The following is a 20,667-nucleotide window of genomic DNA, read 5'->3' on the forward strand; positions in this document are numbered from 1 at the left end:
ACTGCACTTACCCTCACCTTTGTTGTTCATGCTGGAGTAGCATACTTAAAATCATGACTTTTAAGATTTGTTCTTTCTGGAGAAAGGGGGAGGCGGCAAATTATGCCATTGCACGAGGCGACAAATTGACTAGGACCGGCCCTGATGATATGTATATAAAAGACATGAATATAGGATGACTCAATTTGAAGTAATGCAGGGTGTTTCAAAATTACTATTAGGGTTTTTAAACTTTGTAGTATCTATTACAATTAAATTACAATTATAAATATTATATAAAATGAAAGACCAACTCAAACAGTTCTGTACGCACACATGTACATGCATTGTTTTTTCTGTCTGCCGTTAGATGGAGCAAGTAGCAAAGATGGAGACTAGAGAACAGAAAGCTTTTTGTGTTTTAATAAAGACTGAACCTGTACAGTGCAACCGTCTGTGTGAAGAATATTAAGGAGACGCTTGCAACTACGTCTTTATTGTTTGCAGTTCCTACAGGTCTAAAGTCTACAGACTACGGTTTACGTGCCAATTTCGCAAGTGAAATATTCCTGCATAACAATGAAGATTTTCTGGATCGTGTCGTCTTCAGTGATAAATCGACTTTTCACCTAAGAGCTAGTGTGAACACTCATAATGTTTGCATCTGGCCGTCAGCAAATCCTCAGGAGATGGTACAATTGAAACGAAACTCTCCTAAATTGAATGTGTTTTGTGTCATATGGCGGAAAGTTTATTTATTTATATAACAATTACCAGATACAGCTCTGAGGCCATTTTATACTGGATATATAACAATAACCACAACAATGGTATCGGCCAGGGCCTGTTTTAGTAGGATTGAGGGAAACCCTGGAAAACCCCAATCAGGATGGTCGGCAGCGGGGATCGAACCCGCGACCTCCCGAATGCGAAGCCAACGCTCTACCACTTGAGCTACTTCGCTCGGTTATGGGCCTTTCTCGCCTATCGACTAGATATGTGCCGTGTGACGAATGAATTTCACATTGAACACCTGTAGCAAAGACTGTTTGAGGTGCTCTTTTACTTGATGCATTGCTTATAATTGTACGTAAAATGTAATAAGTACTACGAGGACTTAAAACCCCAAAATTTATTTTGAAACACCCATATATTTCTCACCAACAGTGTTGGAACTAAGATGTAAAAAGAAGAGACAATTTTCCTTATAAAGTTATTGTTTACAACGATATTATTATTGGTCGAGACTATAACTACAACAACAACACAAGTTAATAGTCATAAAAATGTAATCAAATGTGTACTCGGTGGCCCAGGTGGCCAAAGTGGCACACACAGGTGTGTCACTTGTTTAATCCGCTTCAGTGTGGACACTAATTAAGATATCGGGATATTATTCTTGAAAAATGTGGTTGGACTATAGTTTATAATATTAATTTCTTTTTCTTCTGGTGTCGAATTTCCTTCTCAAATTTCACCTCAGTCAAAAATTCGAGAATTTTCTAATTTCGAATTTGCTTTACTTTTTTTTCCTGTAGCTTCCTTCGTTGTAGAAAGACATCCTTAAGACTTGCCATGTAGATACCTCGGATGGATACCTAACTGTTGACATCAATTAGGTGGGCCTGCGCGCAGTGTTACTAATTAGGGAAATTAAAATTCTCTTATATTTGGGCAAAAAATTAGAAATTTTTGTTTATAAATCCGTACCTATACGTCCGAGTGCAAGTCAATTTACGCCAATCGAACATTTGTCCTTACTTAACAAACAAAAGTACAGGTCGTTACAATGGGGTAATTAGGGGGCACACGTAAAATTCGTATTTAGGTTCTAGCCCTTGATTTTTCTAGTTTTTCCTTACTTTTCTGTTTACCGTAATATATTTTTGGTAATTAGAAGCTTTGTTCCTTAAATATCGCCATAATACTTGTAGGATATATTAGTGGTGTACCAATGTTTAATTTAAGGTAGTTTGCGTCTGTCTGGTAGCAGTGTTGCCAGCTACAGAAAATTTGAATTCCAGATTTTAGGGGGAAATTTTGGAAAAATTATATGTTTTGTCTCTATTATTTCCCTCTTGTTGGCTATATCGGAACAAATGTACCAGTATCTGGAAGTCTCGTCTTTGCTCTACACAACGCATTATAGAAAGTTTCTATAGGATAATTAGGAGAAGTACAGTTGAGGTTTTTAGTGGACCTTGTTCTCTAATTGGAAAGATAACTGTGATTTTTTTTAAAGGTAGAATGAGATATTTTTTATTGACATGCTTACTTTATTAGATATCGTCACAATACTTGTACGATATATTAGAGTAATACCAAAGCTTATTTTAAGATAGTTTGTGTGTGTCTGATAGTAGTGTTGCTAACTCCAAAAAAATTTAATTCTAGATTTTAGGGGCAAATTTTGGGAAAAATCCCTTTTTTTATTTCTATTATTTCCTTCTTGTTGGCTACATTCGAACAAACGTACCAGTGTCTAACAGCCTCATCCTTAGCCTACACAGCGCAACATAAAAAGTTTCACTAGAATAATTAGGGGAAGTACAGTTGAGGTTTATAATAAACCATGTTCTGGAAATGGTAAGAAAACGGTGAATTTCTGAGGTAGAATGAATTTTTTTTTTTTTAATTTCATGCTTACTTTGTTATACATCGCCATGATACTTATAGAATATACTCTTGGAGTACTACGGTTTATTTTCAGATAGTTTTCGTCTGTCTGATGGCAGCGTTTCCAGCCAAAACAATTCATTCTCGCTATTAGGTGAAAATTCGGAAAATTTCCCTTTTCCCCTCTATTATTACGTTCTTACTGGCTGCATTGAAACAAACGCACCACTACCTGAAAGCTTCCTCTTTTCCTTACAGAACGTACCACAAAAAGTTTCAATAGGATAATTAGAGAAGCAGTACCCCGGCATATTTTTGATTTTTGCTTCTGAGGCGTAAAAAGTGTCAAAATTTCATGTGTATGACATAATTTTTTTCTTTCCCTCTTTGAATGGAAGCCAGCGACTTCAGGATTTTACTGTACCTTGTTAACACACCAAAGATTTGTTTATTTGACTTGAACCCCTATAGCAGCAGTGGTGCTAGATACAAAAAATTTTTGAAATTCGGTTAGGGAATTTTTTGCAAATTTTCACCCCTACATTTCCCTCAATAATTTCCCACCCGTTGGCGACACTGCAATGCAACTTACACCAAAAAATAGCCACATCCATTTTATTAAAAACAAGGCCTTAACCATATCAATCGAATGAATAGTTTTTGGGTAATAAGTCACTAACTGGAAATGTAGGAATACGCTAAAACTGACATGGGGCCGAAAAGAATAATCACACAATTTTGATCGTATAGGTTCAAAGAAACAAACGATTTGTAAGTTACGAGGGCTTCGACTCAAGTTCTGTTGATTATTTCAATAATCTGAAACATAAATCAATAAATAATAGTTACCAGAAAAAAAACAGACTTTTGAAAAAAAAACATGAAAAAGAACGATGTTTTTTATTGAAAAAAAAACTTCACAGAAAAAAAACCGTTTTTTTACAACACTAAACTTGACTCAGTTGATTTTGCTCATACACCATAAATAAATGTTTCAATAATAACTTGACAATACGGCTTAACTCATTTGTTCCGAAAAAATCCACAAGGGCTAATATAGTCTTAGATGTGAGTTCCTTCGACGATTTCAAGAACGACTCTGCTGATTGCGTTTATGCACAGTATGTCGGAAAAGTAACTGAACATTTTTCTCTACAGATAACCACTAGTTCCATTTATTGAAACAACATACCATCGGAAAGCTAAATATCTGTTCAACAATACGAGATCACAAGCATTAGGACCGATTAACGGAGTGTCAAGTTATAGCAAGAAAAGTGAGTGTACTATATGTTGTCACCTCGTCACAAAAACACGATGGAGCAAAGAACCATTTGTTTCAAGCTAGGTAAAGCATTTATATAAACATTGGAAATGATCAAACAAGTGGATAATGATCAGTGCTTATCTTGTACACGTATGTTCGAGTAGTATACGCGATTCTGGGACGATCGGGAGTCCTTGAAAGACGACCCAAAGCCAGTCAGACCGAAAAACAAAAATCGTGATGAGTTGATTGAACAAGTGCGTGAAATGATCGCCCACGATGCGAATTCGACTGTGAGATGGATGGCAGAGAAATTAAATACGAAGAAAGACATGATTCATGAAATTTTGACAAAGGATTTAAAGAGATGGAAAGTCTGTACTCGATTTGTTCACAGAACAGTTGCAGTTCGTGATTTTTTGGATAAAAGACAAATCTGTGTGCTTCCACAACCTAGGTGTTTGCCTGATTTATCACCCTATTTTTATTTTTATTTCCTATTCTCAAAATTAAAATTGTCCATGAAAGTAACATTTTATGACAATGTTACACACGTCCAGTCTGCGGTGACGAGGGTCATTGAGGCGATTCCGAAAAAGGGCATTAAAAACTTTACGCTACCATTGGTTGAACGTGCCCAGCGGTGTATTGACGGGGAAGGGAAATATTTTGAGTAAAAAGAACTACAATTGGTAAAATACCTAATGCGTTTGGTTTAATTTAAAAAGTTTCGTTATTTTTCCGACATACTGTGTATTTCATCATTGAATGTTTCATTAATAACTCTACAATGCGTGTTAAGTCATTCGTCACGAAAATCCAAAAGGGGTAGTTTACTTTTAGGGTTATTTTGTTTCTTGTTTTTAATAATTTCCTCAAATACGACATCGTTGATATTTCTCAAACAAATATTTCATTAATAGCCCTAACAAACAGCATTAATTCATTCCTCATGAAGAGTTCACAAGGGGTAGTTTGCTTGTCAGAGTGAGTTTTCTTCGACCGTAGTTTTCCGAAAACATTTTTGAAATAATCGTCTAAAATGGATTTACCTCAAGACCAAAGACCTCCCTTGTGGATCTTATCATGGGAAATAACTTATTCCATATTGTAAGGTTATTAAGGAAATATTTATTTATGAAACGTGAATATAAATTCACCTGAGTCATTTCTAAGAAAATAGTGTGAAAAGGATCCTCAAAAGAATAAACTACGCCTTATAGATCTTTTAAGGACAAACAACTTATAAATATTGTCAGGTTATTAATGAAACGTTTACCTTTTTAAGGATGAACTAAATCGTCGTTTCAGAAAATCGTCCAGAAATAACTAATTCATAAGAATAAGTTACCTCTTCTGAACTTTCCCCAGTAAAATGACTTGCAACACGTATAGGTCTATTAATGAAATACTTATTTGAAATATGAAATAAACAAAATCGAGTTGTTTTGAAGAAATTAAACTTTTTTTTTTTTTTTTAATTTTCACCTTTCAATAATCTATCCTTATTTCTGGTAGTAGGAAGAAAACTTGAAATCTTTTCCATGGGAAATCTTATAGAAACATTAAGTTTCTTATCTTCTATCGTTGCTCGGAAGCAAAACAGACCCGAGTTGAGTTCGCCCTTACCACCCGGAACGTTGCATATGTATATGCGAATACATTTAAACTCTTTCAGGAGACACACACAAAATAGATTATAATATAATAATTGCAAATATCTGCTTTGTAGTTTCCGGAATCTACGATAAGATAGCAATGAAATAAATGCTTTTAACCAGAGCCATGAGGCATTCAGTCCTAATTATCTCCGAGTTCGATAGCCCTGCTTTATGCCCTGAAGGAAAATTACTAGCAGAAGATTCACTACGAATACAAAGTTAGTAAGAAAATCATCTTTTTGCATTGTTTACTAGTCGGAAACCCAAACACCATAGAAAAAGTGGGCACTTCACTACTCTAGTTGAATACGATGAGTGTAGCTGAAGCTGGTGAACAATTTGGTGTTCCCTATGCTACAGCATACACTTGATGGAAGAAGGATACAAGTAACGTGGCTCCAAAAAGCGGCACCGGCCCTCAAAGGATCTCTATCCAGGACCAAGATAAGGCTTTGATTAATGTCAGCCGTCAAAACCCTTTCATGACTTAGTGGCCCCGCGTAGCGTAGTCGCTAACGTTCTCGCCTTCGGTTCGATTACCGATGGGGGCACTCGGTCGAAAAAGTATAAAACGCTTTTTCAGGCCAGTCACTCTAAATGAGGTTTTCCTCAATCACACCAGGCAAATGCTGGGGTGGTACCTAACTTATAGGTCCCAGCCCGCTTCTTTCCTTCCCTTTCCCCGGATAGTGTGCTCACCGAGGGACGTCATTCGTGACGGGCTAAATGGTCATAGATGCCTAAAGCCCAAAAATCTAAATCCTTTCCTGACTTCTCGATAAATAGTGTTAGCATATCGTTTTCCTGGTTCATTTCGTACTGCTCGACGATGTCTCAAAGATGCTGGTCTTCAGGTCTATCTAGCTGTACGTAAGGAGCAGTAGACAAGACATAAATGAAATCGACCGGCTCGCATCTGCTGAGGCAAATATTAATCATAACTGGGATAGAGTAATGTTTACACACAAGAAGATATTTACATCATAGAGTGTTGGCCCAAGACTTGTTTATAGACCTATAATGAAACGATATGATCAGCAGTACATGCTTCGCATACATAGAATGGAGCATGTCACTCTTCCCTGCTGGGGTGGTTATGTAAGGATGCAGTAGATGAGTTACACTACATAGAAGGTGGATTGAATAGCCAGAATTATCTGCATATTTTGCAATATGGGTTGCTCGTAGTTATAAGAAATGTATTTCAAGACGGCATTTAGAAGTTCAAGATGATCATAGCTCAGTTCACGATTCCTATTTGGCTCAAGCCTGGTTTCAACAGGAACCCAATATTGAAATAGTCAACTGGGTTCCTAGAGCATTTGACGTGAATCTGATGGAAAATTTATGGAAGACAATTGGTCTGATAATCCACCAAGGAGAGCTGACAATTTATGGAGGCTAGTTCTTGATGTGTGGGAAGAAGTTGCACAGGGACAGCGATATGTTGTCTGCTTAGTTAACTCTTTACCAAGGAAATTAAGAGCCCTTATAGATGCTAATGGGGACTACACAAGATATTAATCTTGAATAAAACTGAATAATTTCCTAGCTAAACCTAAAAACTCTTTTCAGAGCTGGCCAGTTACATCCATGTTTTCTCTAATTTGACTTTAATTGGGACTTGTGACTTCCACGTACTTCTAAACATTATTATATTTAATTACCGGCAGATTTTCACTATTCCTCGTGGATAAGTGATTAGCGATCTTGCTTTCAAAATTTAGATCTAGGTTCGATTCCTTGTGGAGTTTTTTTCTTTGTTTTTCTGGTGTGTTCAACAACGAGTAACATTTGTTTTAAAATCATTCACTTACTTGTAATTCTGAATATGAAATATCTGCAGTGAGGAACACTCAAAAAACAAGAAAATTAGCCACCTAGCAGTGTTTCCATTAAAATGTCATTAGCACTTATAACAGCAAGAAAAAAGAAAAGCAATATGGTGAACTATACAAAATGTAAAGGATATACAAGGGAGGTAGAGTACACAAAATAATGAAACAATAAAATAAAACTGTGCGACAGAACTACACTTGTGTATTACAAGAACAAAGAAGCTATAAATATATTTTTCCCATTGTTACATTGTCAGTCACCAGAAAATTTTGTTAAAGAATATTTTCCTAATCCAACCTAAACATTTGAACAGATGTTTAATTACGACGTTGTATATCAACATATTTCACCTTCATTCTATATCCGTATAACCTTTATTTTCAAAGATTTTGCACCGAACACCAGTATGGACTTCTAAATACATATAGCATTTAATTGACAAGCAATATATTCGTATGCTTGTCAGAAAATTAGAACACATATTATGGATATGCAACATAGTAACTGAGAGCACATAAAGTGCCTTTAAAAAATTACAATTCTCTTCGTCTATAATATATATTCTTCTACAGAAAATAACACATATAGACTGCTAAAGTCCCTGTTTATCCCAGGAAAAGAATAGATTTATGGAAGATACTTAAGCCGCTTTCTTTCTCTTAGGAAGCTTACTTGAATAGAAAATGAAACTATAAATTCCCATCTCATACAAACCACTATGTTGTAAACTTCACTTTAAACAGTTCAACGTTTTCCCGTAATATGGAAACAGAGAACGTTAATGTCATTTTATATATTACGAAACATGTTACAGAAATTGCACTCTCTCTTCCACTTATCCTCGTTAGAAGAGCAAGTTTGACAAGCCCTAGGCATATCCATTTACCGTCAATAAGGAGTTAATATACCAGGTTAATATAATAAGGAAAATAAAAATATTTTTTGTGCTTTGCTTAATATGTTACGAGAAAGTTCGAACATAGGAGCAGAAACGTGAATGATGAAAAAATATTTTTCAATTGTGGATATAAGAATGAAGAACATTTACTAGGTGGAACGAAGAACTAATGTCAAAGTGTAAGGAATGGTACGAGATCGGAGAATTATTAGAGATAATTAAAAACTAGCAAAGAAATTCCTGAACAATCGAATCGGAGAGAGGCAGTTATCGATGACACGACTTGACTAATTAACGTGTTCAAATTTGCATATGTTGGTCTTTCTATGTCCAGATTTTGTCTGCAAACATCATAACTTGCTTCGTTTCTACCATTAAAGCGCAGTCTGAACGTTCTAAAGTGATGTGCGTAATAAGACTGAAGTTGTATGGCTCTACAACACATGTTGAGATCTGCGGAGCTGGATGAATGGGAAATCCCAGTTTGCTTCTTTTGGGGTAATCAACAGATAATCTTTCAATTGAGGAGTTTGATGTAATAAGGGCGTAAGCGAGTTTACGCCCTTTTGCATCAAAGGCATAAGTGGCTTTTACCATGCTTGTTTAGTCTCCTGTCCAAATTTCAAATCAATATCGGAATAAAATGCTGCATATTACATTGTTTTATGTAAGAAAAAAACAGTACTTAAATTTTCAACATCGTTTTTCTCCAAATGCATATTTCAGACTTACACCCTTACTGCATCAAACTCCTCAATTAATAATGAACTGAACTCTGAACCTATTCCCCCTCCAAGAAAGTGGAAAATGAGAAATCCTTGAAACTCAGTGCACTGATCAGCAAGTTTATGGATTCTATCCAGTACCATATCAACTATTACTTTGCCTATTGTGTAATAATAACTTCTGGCATAATTATTTTACCAGATTCAGTTGTTCAGAGTGAAACTACATTCTGTAGGATCCTGTTCGAACTTCAACAACAGTTGGCTCCCTGTCTACCATCACTACTCTACGAACGTGTTTACCAGCACCTGTCTCACTGAAGAAGGTGTTAAGGCTGTCATCTCCATTGCCAAGAACTTTGTCAGAAGGCATTTGTCCATTAGGTTGAATTTCATGTTCCAAACAATATTAGCCTCCAGCAGGTGTTTCCCAACTGGACACCAGCTTGACGAAGATGAATTCAAATACATTCACCAGTGGTGCCCACCCCCCCTCATGTCCATGACGCACCCCCCCTCAATTGTCTATCCGTAGGTGTTCTTCCATGAAAAAAAAATCTTTTCGATTAATTTTTACACCCCCTCAAACATATTTATATAGATTTTTAACCCCGCCAAATATTTCAATGACGCAGTTTGCGTCATAGCCCCCCCCCCCTTGTGGGCACCCCTGCGTTCACGCATTGTGGTAGTGTAATCTAACGATATTTTTAACCCAACAAATAAATTCTAACCTTTTTATTTTTTCAAAAATAAAGTTCCTTTTGTTAAATCAGAAAGTGAGGGATGTAAGGATTCGCTTAAATTTGAGATCTGAAAGTCGTTATATAGATTTTTAATTAAAAATAAGGAAACGCTTATTTCAATGTTTCTGAAAATTTTGCTTGTAAGGGAAAGAAATAGGGGAGTTACAATCATGTTAGAATTTCCTTTATTTATTCACAAAGTGCCGAATATAAGAATTCACTTAAGTTGGAACGTAAATTTTGTTCCTAAAGGGAAAAGTGGAACTTTTTTTTAAATATAAAAACTTCCCTTTATTTATTCACAAGATGCCGAATGTGGAATTCCCTTAAAGTCGGAGATGTAAAATTCGGTACATAAACTAATATAAAAATAAGGGGAAACATATTTCAGCGTTTCTGAAAATTCCACTTTTAAGAAGGGAAACTGTGTCCAACTCCATAATATCCAATTTGCCCAATATGAGGATTCGCTTAAGTCGGAAGTGTGAAATTCTGTGATAAACTCGTAACTAAAAATAAGAGAATACGTGTTTCGCAGTAGTTTGAAAATTCCTCTTCTACGGAGGAAAGAGAGGACATTCTATAAGAAATTTCTTTTTATTTATTCACAGTGCAGAATGCGAGAATTTGCTTAAGTTAGAGTTGAGAAATTCGATATATAAACCCTGTTACACATGGTTAGGAGTTTTCGGAAATTCTGCTCCTAAGAGGAAAAATTTGGATAGATTCTATAATATCCAAATTTCCTTTTCGTTATTGAGTCCAATGTAAGGATTCGCTTAAGTTGGACTGTGAATTAAGGTTTAAAAACTCTTTAACAAACGTAAGGGAAAACATATTTCAGCGTTTCCGAAAATTCCGATCTTAAGAGGAAAAATTGAGGTAAATTTTGGCACATCCTAATATTCCTTTTTTTTTTATTGACAAAGTGCTGAGGATCTGCTTAAGTTGGAGGTGTGAAATTCGGTTGATAAAATCCTAACTGAAAATAAAAGATAAGGACAATCGTACTAAACTTTCTCGCTCCAATTTCTTAAATTAATCATGTCATACTCGAGTTATTAGCGCAATATTTTCTCGTGAAATACGAACAAAATTATAAGGCGTTTTCAGAAATCTTTGCTCCAAGAAAACTCGCACCAAAAGTAAAATATCCCTTGCAGATTTTTCCATAAGAAATAACTTATGCCATATCTTAGTGTTATTAATGAAATATTAGTTTTAAAAAATATTTCACAAAATTTCATGAGTCGTATTTTACAAAATTCAAAAAACTCACCCCTAAGAGAAAACTTCCCCCTTTGAATATTCTCATGGAAGCGATTTATGCAACACTATAGGAATATTAACGAAATATTTCTTTATGAAAATGAACAAAATCTCCTGAGTCACTTAAAAAAAAAAAAAAAAAAAAATCTGAAAAGAAATTCACCCCCAAGGATAAACTACCCCTTTTGAATTGTTTCGTAAGAAGTAATTTACGTAACATTCTGGAGTTATTAATGAAATATTTATTTACGAAGTAGGAACAAAATTGCCTGAGTCGTTTTTGAGAAAAACGTACCCAAAAATCACATCCAAGTATAAACTATCCATCGTATACTTTTCGGAAATGAATTATGATGTATTATCAGTTTATTAATGAAATATTAATGATCATTAAAGTTGTCAGGAAAAATTCACCCTTAGGAGCCAACGACCTCTTCTCGATTCCCTCCCCCCCCCCCAGAAAAATGACTTATATTTCAGTATGGAGTTATTGGAAAGCTAATTTATGAGATCACTAGAGCCGTTTTCGAGAAAATCACAATTTATGATTTTCACCCTTCAGTCAACTATCCTTAAGTTTAGGGGTAGGAAGAAAATTCGAAACTCTCCCCTGAAGAATCAGAGGAAAATCTTAAGTTTAAAATTTGGTTGGTATACGTTCAATAGTATGGCCTCTAGGTGAGTGTATATCAGGACAAACGGACACGGAGAGATGTACAAAAAAATCTTTTTAATATCTATGTGACATGGAACGTGTAAATTCGTTGATATCTCGAATTTGACTTTTTCCCCCGATCACTGTACTTCCTTCTCTTCTTTCGTTGTACGAAGGTACTAACAGAATAGGGATTCCAGGATTTATACACTATTTGAAATTTCCCTTTATTTATTAACGAAGTGCCATATGTGGGGGATTTGCTTAAGTTAGAAACAAGAAAATAGTATATAACCTAGATTAATGTCTTACCAATATTCTTCGGGATCGCTAACGAGATGTGTGACCTTCCCGATGAAATTTAAGGCCAAGATAGTCAAGAACGTGCATATCAGCTCCTGGGAATTGACAGGGTCAACGCCACTCGTCGTTATTTATTGTACTCACTTCATTAATTTCAACTATTTTGCATAAACATTATTCTTCCCGTGCGAAGCTCAAAATTATGGAATTTCGAGAACACGTTGCAATCACACCTACCAAAAACTAGTATTTTAATATCGTAGAAGTAAACAAAGCTAATAATTTATTTATTTATTTATTGTCAACAAAACAGGCTATAGCTCAATTATAGTGTTGAGAATCACATAATTACATATTCATAATGGCATTTTTAAATTTTTTATACGACATATCACATATATCCAATTCATTGTTATTTAAACACATTCTATTATACAAAGCTGCTATTCTCCAATTGGTCATTTCTTCTTTATATTAGTTCTTGATTTCTTTTTACACTAATAGACACCAGTTTTTTTAATGTGTTTTTAATGAATGAGCATGAAAGTTCAATGTCAGGACAGTCCAAAATATTTTGAGTTACTTTCTGAATGAATAATAAATCAACTACATGACATCTTTGCCCTAGTATCGGAAGATGAAAATTCTCAAGAATGATTTTATAGTTGTCGTAAGTAGGATAAATGTGAGTTTCTTTGTAGGTTAGAAATTTCAAAAATTTTGCCTATATTCTTTCTAATTGTTTACGATTTTTTAATTGAGACGGATTTCAAATAATAGACGCATACTCTAACTTTGAGCGAACATATGCATTGTACAATTTCTTTAATCTTGGACAGTTCTTAAATTCTTTTCCTGTTCTAATTACGAATCCTAATAGCTTGATTGCTTCACTTGTTATATTTACAATGAGACTGTCAAACCTTATCTCAGCATCAAACGTGATACCAAGATCCTTAACTTAATCATGCCTATTTACTATATATTTATTAATTACATAAAGTGGCAAGGTGATTTGCTCCTATTGAATGATAACACTCTGCACTTGCTTGCATTGACTCCAAGTTCATTAGAAGAACACCAGTTACTAATATGATCTAGAATTTGCTGCAGCTTTATGTAGTTCAGATAATTGATTTTAGCATATATTTTCAGATAATACGCATATAGCAACTTTTCATGGTCAGGAATGAAGTTAGTTAAGTCATTGATAAACACGAGAAATAACAATTGTCCTAAGTTTTAACACTGAGGAATTCCCGAGGATGCTGTATACTCTCTAGATTTGTAAGCATTAAAAAGGACAGACTGTCTACGATTGTTTTAAAAGGTTCCCACAAATACGTCATTTGAAACAGCAAACAAATTTTGACCAAGGTTCCCACATCTCCGGATTTTTATGTTTATTGAAAACAATCCACATAACTAGATGATACTTATCTGAAAAAACTGAATATTTCCATCATCTTTAACTTACCCTAACCATAGTATTCAACACTACGGCACTTCGGATGAGAATTGCCCTGTCCATGTCACTTGTGTTATTACTGTTCTACAACCCTCCGAAGTTTATTTTTTATGATTGTGATACTATAGCGTCTTTAGTTTGTAACATCGAATAATAAGTTTGGTATCATATTGCTCGGAAACGAATAATTACGGAGATAAGTCAAATTTAAAGTAACCACCCTGCGACCAATTCCACTAATTAGTGTCAGCCATTTTCTCATGGATATTTAGTATTCATTAAAATACTGTTTCCAACTATTTAGAAAAGTTCCAGTAAACTAAAACGTTTAATTTTCATTTTCATCCTATTACATTTAATTTTGGACTTTTATCCCTTTTAGACTTCCATATTATGCAATGCATAAGTGTCGGAAGTCTTATGCAACGGCTTTGTCCGTCCGTCCGTCCGTCTGTCGACAGATATCAGAGCCAAGAACGATAAGAGATATCGAGATGCGATTTCTTACAATCGATTCAGCGTCCCACGTATAGGTTCCACGTCCTTCGTTAACTCTCTATTCAAACGGGAAATGGTTCAAATTAGTCATATCCAGTTTCAACACTTATCGCCATAAAACAAAAACATTAACATATACTGAGAAGCGGTATTTTTGCAAACGAGTCAGCATCTCAAGGCAGCGTAACATAATCGTCCCGAGCACTTTACCAAAACCGGATATGGATTAATTTTAATATTACTTCCAGTTTTAATACTGATTTCCATACAGCAAGAAATGTAAGATATCGAGATGCAATTTTCTGCAATCGATTCTGCGTCCCAAGAATAGGTTCTACCTCCTCCCTTAAAGCTTTATTTAAACCTGGAGTAGTTCAAATTAACCCTTTTCGGTTTCAACATTTATTGCCATAGAACAAAAATTGTATTACATAGAGGAAAACGGTTTCAGTGTCTCACGAGAACATATCACATCGTACAACACTCTAACACAACCGGAAGTGGTTGAAATTACTACTACTTCCATTTTCACTACTGATATCTGTAGAAGAAAAATGCTAAGAGATGCCGTGATGCAGTTTTTCTCAATCAATTCAGTTTTCAAGAGTGGGTTCTATCTCCTCCCTTAACTATTTATTGAATCCGAAAGCGGTTGAAATTGACCATTTTCTGTTTCAACATCTGTCATCATAAAAAAAATGGTAAAGATAGCGACAAGCGGTTTTCTGTAATCGATTCAGACTCTCAAGTGTACCCCATACCATCACAACCTGCAACACTCTACCAAAATGAGAAGTGGTTGAAATTTATTACTGCTTCCGATTTCAATACTAATTTCCGTAGAGCAAAAATCGTACGAGATATCAGATGTAGCTTCTCTGTAATAGATTCAGCTTCCTAAAAGTAGGTTTCATCTCCTCCCTTAACCATCTATTGAATACGGAAGTGGTTCAAATTAACGATTTTCAGTTTCAACATTTATCGCCATAGAACAAAGTCAGTAAGCCATAGTGAGTACTAGATTTTTGGTAAGAATTGAGTGTCCGAGGAAAAGGTTCTATCTTTGACTCTATTCATCTATTGCAGCCAGTAGTTACAGATGTACTACTTTAAGTTTCAGTATTGAATTCCCATAGTTTGGAAATCGACTGTAGTTTCACACTGTGAAAGGAGATTCCATCTTTTGAGTCTTCTTACGCTCTCGTAGAAATCTGAAAATTATTTTTTCTTTCTTTGTTCCAACACCAACTTCGGCAAGTTTTAACGTGAAAACTCCTAACTCTAGCAATTATATACATACACAAGAAGTAAAATAAATAAATAAATAAAAATAAAAAACTCTCAACAAACAGATAAATAAAATATATCTTTACTGCCATATATACCTAACTTATGTTGTTTTTCCATCACATTTGTAGGACTTTTTTAAAAAAAGAATTTAAACACAAAAATAAATTTTAAAAAGTTCCTGAAATTATATATATATATAAAATCATTTTCATTATTTCATTTTAATTCAACTTACTTGTCCTTTCTGAATGGCGGATCGAAATGTGTATCAACCCAAAAAGGCCATAGCGTGTAGTCTGAAAAAACAAAAAAGTCACAAATTTTACATTGCACCATTTTGGAATGAATTAAACATATTATTAACTAGTCACTAAAAAGTATTCGTAATATTCAGTTGAAGAAAGAACAATCAGTGTATACCGGAGGACTAGAAGTGAGTTCCCTACCAGTTTCTCGCCTTCCTTCAAGAAGATTACTACGTCTATCAATGAAAAGTTGTACAGTAGTCAAAATAAATGCGGACAAATCAAGGGAATGCTAAGAATAAGGCGGGATAAGGACGAAATTCTAATATCCTTAAATAAGTACAAGTAAATTTCAACTTAACTTCATACTTCGAATTTAAATAAAGTGTTAGCTCAATTTTAAACTTTTCAAGGGACCAGAAGGAAAATGGGGTAATCAAGGGAAACTGTAAATTTCGAGAAATGAGAAGCAGCTCGGAAATATAGCACTACACTCTAAACTTTCCGTAACTTCTTCATGCAAAAATGTTAAATGAGATAATTGACAATATTTGCTAATTACGTAATCTCTGCTCTTCCTGTTTATAAAGTTACTTCTTCTACTTTATACAGTAGATCAGCATGAACTGTTACCATTATTATGTGGTCATTTGTAAAGACACTCAACCACAGAGCACAGAACAATTAAAATGCAAATTAACCTCTAAACGCCCTCTAAAACTTCGTTTGTGGACGCCATATTCATACTCCCGCCAAGTAAACTTTGTGGTGGACAAACACCGTGTGCAAAGGTTTCTCGGGGTTCTCCCACTTCCTTCATTCCACCATTTCATTCATCTCTCATCATTACCGTCTCCTTTAGCCTAACCGGCATAACCTTGGGACGTAAAACTAAAAAATTTCATTTCATTTTTTTTTTCCCCATTCGAAGCTTACTTCGAATATCTCAATAAAATTCTTCGTTTAGAGTCTCAAAGTGATGAATTTTATAAATTCGGTTTTCATACTGAATGTCTATTACTGGCTATACCGAAAATATTGAATGTCTATTACTGGCTATGAATGACTCTTATTATATTGAGAAATGCCGGTGTTAGTTTGCGAACGTATCGCATAAAGTGAATTACGTGATTCTAGACAGACTTGATGAAGTCACATTGTTGTTTCGGATAGTCTCCGCATTAATTCAACTTTCAGAAGTATCTCACATAAGAGTTTATACTGGTGGGATCTATTTCAAAATTTAAAAATAATGGGAATATTGTTCAATGAAAACACACTACCAGCGGTGGGTCTCGAAACAGGGACCTTTTGTTCCGGACACCAATAATTTACCACTGCATTACCACTACTTCTTATTTCTCTTCAGTCTACTAAAAGAAACTACAATCGCGTTATACGAAATGCCAATAGTTTCTGTAACACATCAAAGGTCTTCGATTCTCCAACACCATGTCATGGATGACATTCATGTTTCTCTGAGTCAGTGTTGTTGAAGCTGAACAGGAGCGAAGTTCATGAATAATGAACGCCTGACACTCTTGGAAATCTGCAACTCAATTTTTCACAGTAGTATGAGAAGTTAGACTGTTCCTGAACGATTAACACATATCAAGATGGATTTTTGGGGGGTCATATCCTTCTTTTAGAGGTACTCAATAACAGTTCCGTTTTTTGTCTGCCGTTCCTTGATTATGCCTATTCACAGGGACATTCTCCCGATTTGCGGGGCTTGGGACAAAAGTTAATTGTGTAGCCAATGATGTGAGAATTCTGTATCCACCACGAATATATATATATATATTTTTTTTGTGCTAGCTTGAACTATCAATATGAATTACAATGATATTTCGCTACATATTTAACACAAAGGGACAGTAATAATAATAATAATATCCACTCCACAATTATAATCTAGTACTTGGTACATATTAAACAGCGTTCGCTCACATGGAATTAGATCATTTCATTTAACCTATTTGCCTCTTCCATTAGCTTACAAAACGCGAGTGTCACTAAAATACATACAAAATATTATCAGGTAGCAGAAAGTATAGATACTATTGCAATTATGCATCTTACTAAAATATAAAACCATAAAATAGAACATATCAGCACTTTACAGCAAGTAGGTTAAATAGCTTCTTACGAAAAACGGCAATATTAGTCATATTCTTTTAAGCACAGAGGAAGTTTACACAGTTTTGCTTGTATTAGCATATTTTTGATGCACCACTAATATGTCACTGCCTTGTCTTGTATTATGATTATGAACATTTTTGTTAAGTTCTAAGTACTTCTCTCGACACCACACCTTGAAGTTTATATAAGGCAAAACACACGCTACTTGGCTTCCTGTTTAAAGTGGAGATGCGAGCAGACCATGAAAAATCGTCACTTACGGTCATACCTAAAAGCATTGCCCTGCAAGAATGTTGGAGGGAATGAGAAGATATTTTTATTCTAGGTGATATACGCGTTTGCCCTGGAAAATGAAAATGGAAGAGAATCGATTTATCATGATTTATAATTAAACTGTTCGCTGTTAATCAATTTACCAATTTGTCGGTAAAATGGCAATTTCTTCTCAACTTCTTCTATTGATTTTCCTGATACAATCATACTGATGTCATCAGCGTGTAGAATACATTTTGCTGGAGACATACACTCTAACAAATCATTTAGATATAGCAGAAAAAAATAGGAACCAAAATGGAACCTTGGGGAACACCTCTGATTAATCTTGATAAAGAAGAACAAATTTTTTACTCCATAAATAAGAAAGAAACCAGTTTTGAGCTACACCTCGAGTACCATAAGGATACAACTTGCTCAAAAGAAAAGCATGATCAAAAGCTTTGGATAGTTGATGAATAGGCTAACAACATCTTACTGCTTTTCTAATTCAAAAGCTATATTAAATATGAAATCAAACAATGCTGTTTCAATACTTTCTTACTTGGGGGGCGCGGTGGCTCAGTGGTAGAGCGTTCATCCTCCGGTGCTTGGGGCCCCTGGTTCGATCCCAGCTCGCGCCGTGTGGGCTTTGTGGTGGACAAACACCGTGCTCGTGGATTTTCTCGGGGTTCTCCCGTTTCCTCTCACTTTCTTCATTCCACCATTTCACTCATCTCTCATCATCATCGTCTCCTTTAGCCTAACTGGCATAACCATGGGACGTTAAACTTCAAGATTTCATTTTTTTTTCTTTCTTACTTTGGAAGCCATGTTGTGATGGTGATAGTAAATTACACGACTTCAAAAAATGCAGAGTCGTGACTTCATCACATATTCAAAAAATTTAGAGGGAACGTAGAGGGAACTGAGACCGGGCGATAATTACTTATATCATGCATACTGGAGAGATTTTTTTTTTCTTTTCATTTTAAACATTGATGGAAAATATCCTATTTCAAGAGATAGGTTTACTAAATAACAGAAATGATCTACAATAAAACGAATGCAAAATTTAATAACAGTCACCGGATCTTCCCCAATACTTGAAGATTCTGAATTTGACAAACTTATTCAGTATTTTCCATCATTCTTCTACTGCCATTGAATTAGAAAGAACGTATGTGAGCATATTAAGAGTTTCATCAAGTTATCGTGATTCGCTTGTGTGGTGATAGGTAACTGTACGCTATTTAGAAAATAATTGCTGAAGACATCTGCAATCAGTTCAGGGTTTTTAATAAATTCGTCCCCAACTTTCACTTAATCAAAATCACTTTTTGTTCGTTGTTCCACCACTTAAGATTTACCACATAACTTTAGCTTTACTAGTACAATAAAGTATAGTCGACCTAGTAGATAGCAATTTAGAGATCTTATTGAATGTAGAGTTTTTTTTTTTATATACAAATATATTAATAATTATAGATGATCACGCAATATCACTGACTGACGGAAAATTAATCGCACTTCCATATTTGACTGGGATTATTACTTCTCAACAAAAGTTTTATACGAAATTATTATGAATCAGGAAAAAATCATTAACACGGTAATTTAATCATTGTTACAAAATTTCTAATATTAATCCATAGTTATATTCACATAATGTCCGTATTTTCCAAACAATAAAAAAACAATTTAAAGCACGAAAATCTCGTCTAGCTCTTTACCTGGTGGTATGGTTCCAAATATAGAGGCTACATTACCCCTTAGTACTGCCATACTTATTCTTTGAATTAGGAAGGTGCTTGCTCTATCATCAGAGGATAAATGGGTGATGCGTTTACCTACTTCCTTTATAAAGTTGAGGCCTTCTTTGTCCCACGATTCACTGGATTCAATGAAAATGGTTACAAATTGGTACTTCTTTTCTACTGGCTACATTGCCCGTTTGAAGTGAGGAGAAAGGAAGGTTGGAAGGGGCAAAAGTGTCTGTGCCTCTAAAATCCAAAATCAATGATTTGCCTCTCTTCCAAGGTATTAAGGTCATCCCATTTAGTCTTTTACCATCAGTTCTACTAGATCCATTTGGCTCTTTCATTGCCGTTATACCTGATGAAATGACTGCTCTCATTATAATGTCATTGACACTTGAGTGTCGGGGATGTCTGCCTGTACTTTTTATGCAAGAGAGTCCATGCAGTCCTTTCTCATTTATTGGATTCTTACATGTCTGGCATTTATGAGGTTCACAAATATTTGCTCCCACCTGTAACGCGGCTGCTATTCGAAAACTTTCATTACTGAGATGAAGGCGTAGAGGGAACGAAGGTAAGGCTTTAAGCCAAGCTCCTGCTTCTTACGTTGAATGTATGTATGTATATATAATATCCAAGTACAGTGTATGTTGCATGGGGGGACATACAGGGTGTCTCAAAACTCATCTGACATAGGGTAACTCTGTTATCATCACAGTTACAACACAATGTTAAATGAAAATGCAACGTTGCCATTTACCTGGATCCACAACATAAAGTGAATGCGGGCACGTTTGAAATAGGGGCTGGCCATCGCCACGTTAGCGTAAAAGACAGTAATCTCATTCACTTATGTTGTGGGTCCAAATAAAAGGTAACATTGCATTTTCATTTAACATTGGGCACATAAAGAGTATAGAGCCCAAACGATTTGTCCGATTAAAAAAAAAAAAAAAAAAAAAAAAAAAATCCTTCACTTTAGATTGGAAACAACATATTTGGAGACGATTTTTCCTCTTACATCTTGTTGTGACTCTGATAATAAAATGAGTTA

At 35.1% G+C, this 20,667-nt stretch overlaps 1 protein-coding gene and 1 pseudogene across 1 annotated transcript in view; both read right to left on the reverse strand.

Moving 5' to 3' along the window:
* Positions 1-20,667, reverse strand: part of LOC145673894 (magnesium-dependent phosphatase 1-like) — a 58,320-nt gene that overhangs the window by 20,624 nt on the left and 17,029 nt on the right. Inside the window, exon 2 of the mRNA XM_081743695.1 lies at positions 15,450-15,510. Within this exon, the coding sequence (XP_081599821.1) occupies positions 15,450-15,510 (61 nt within the window). The remainder of the gene's footprint in view (positions 1-15,449; positions 15,511-20,667) is intronic.
* On the reverse strand, positions 8,469-9,452 carry LOC145674610 (tubulin alpha-2/alpha-4 chain-like; annotated as a pseudogene).

Source organism: Thermobia domestica, chromosome 17 (assembly GCF_964235325.1).
Source record: "Thermobia domestica chromosome 17, izTheDome1.hap1.1, whole genome shotgun sequence".
NCBI classification, from domain to species: domain Eukaryota; kingdom Metazoa; phylum Arthropoda; class Insecta; order Zygentoma; family Lepismatidae; genus Thermobia; species Thermobia domestica.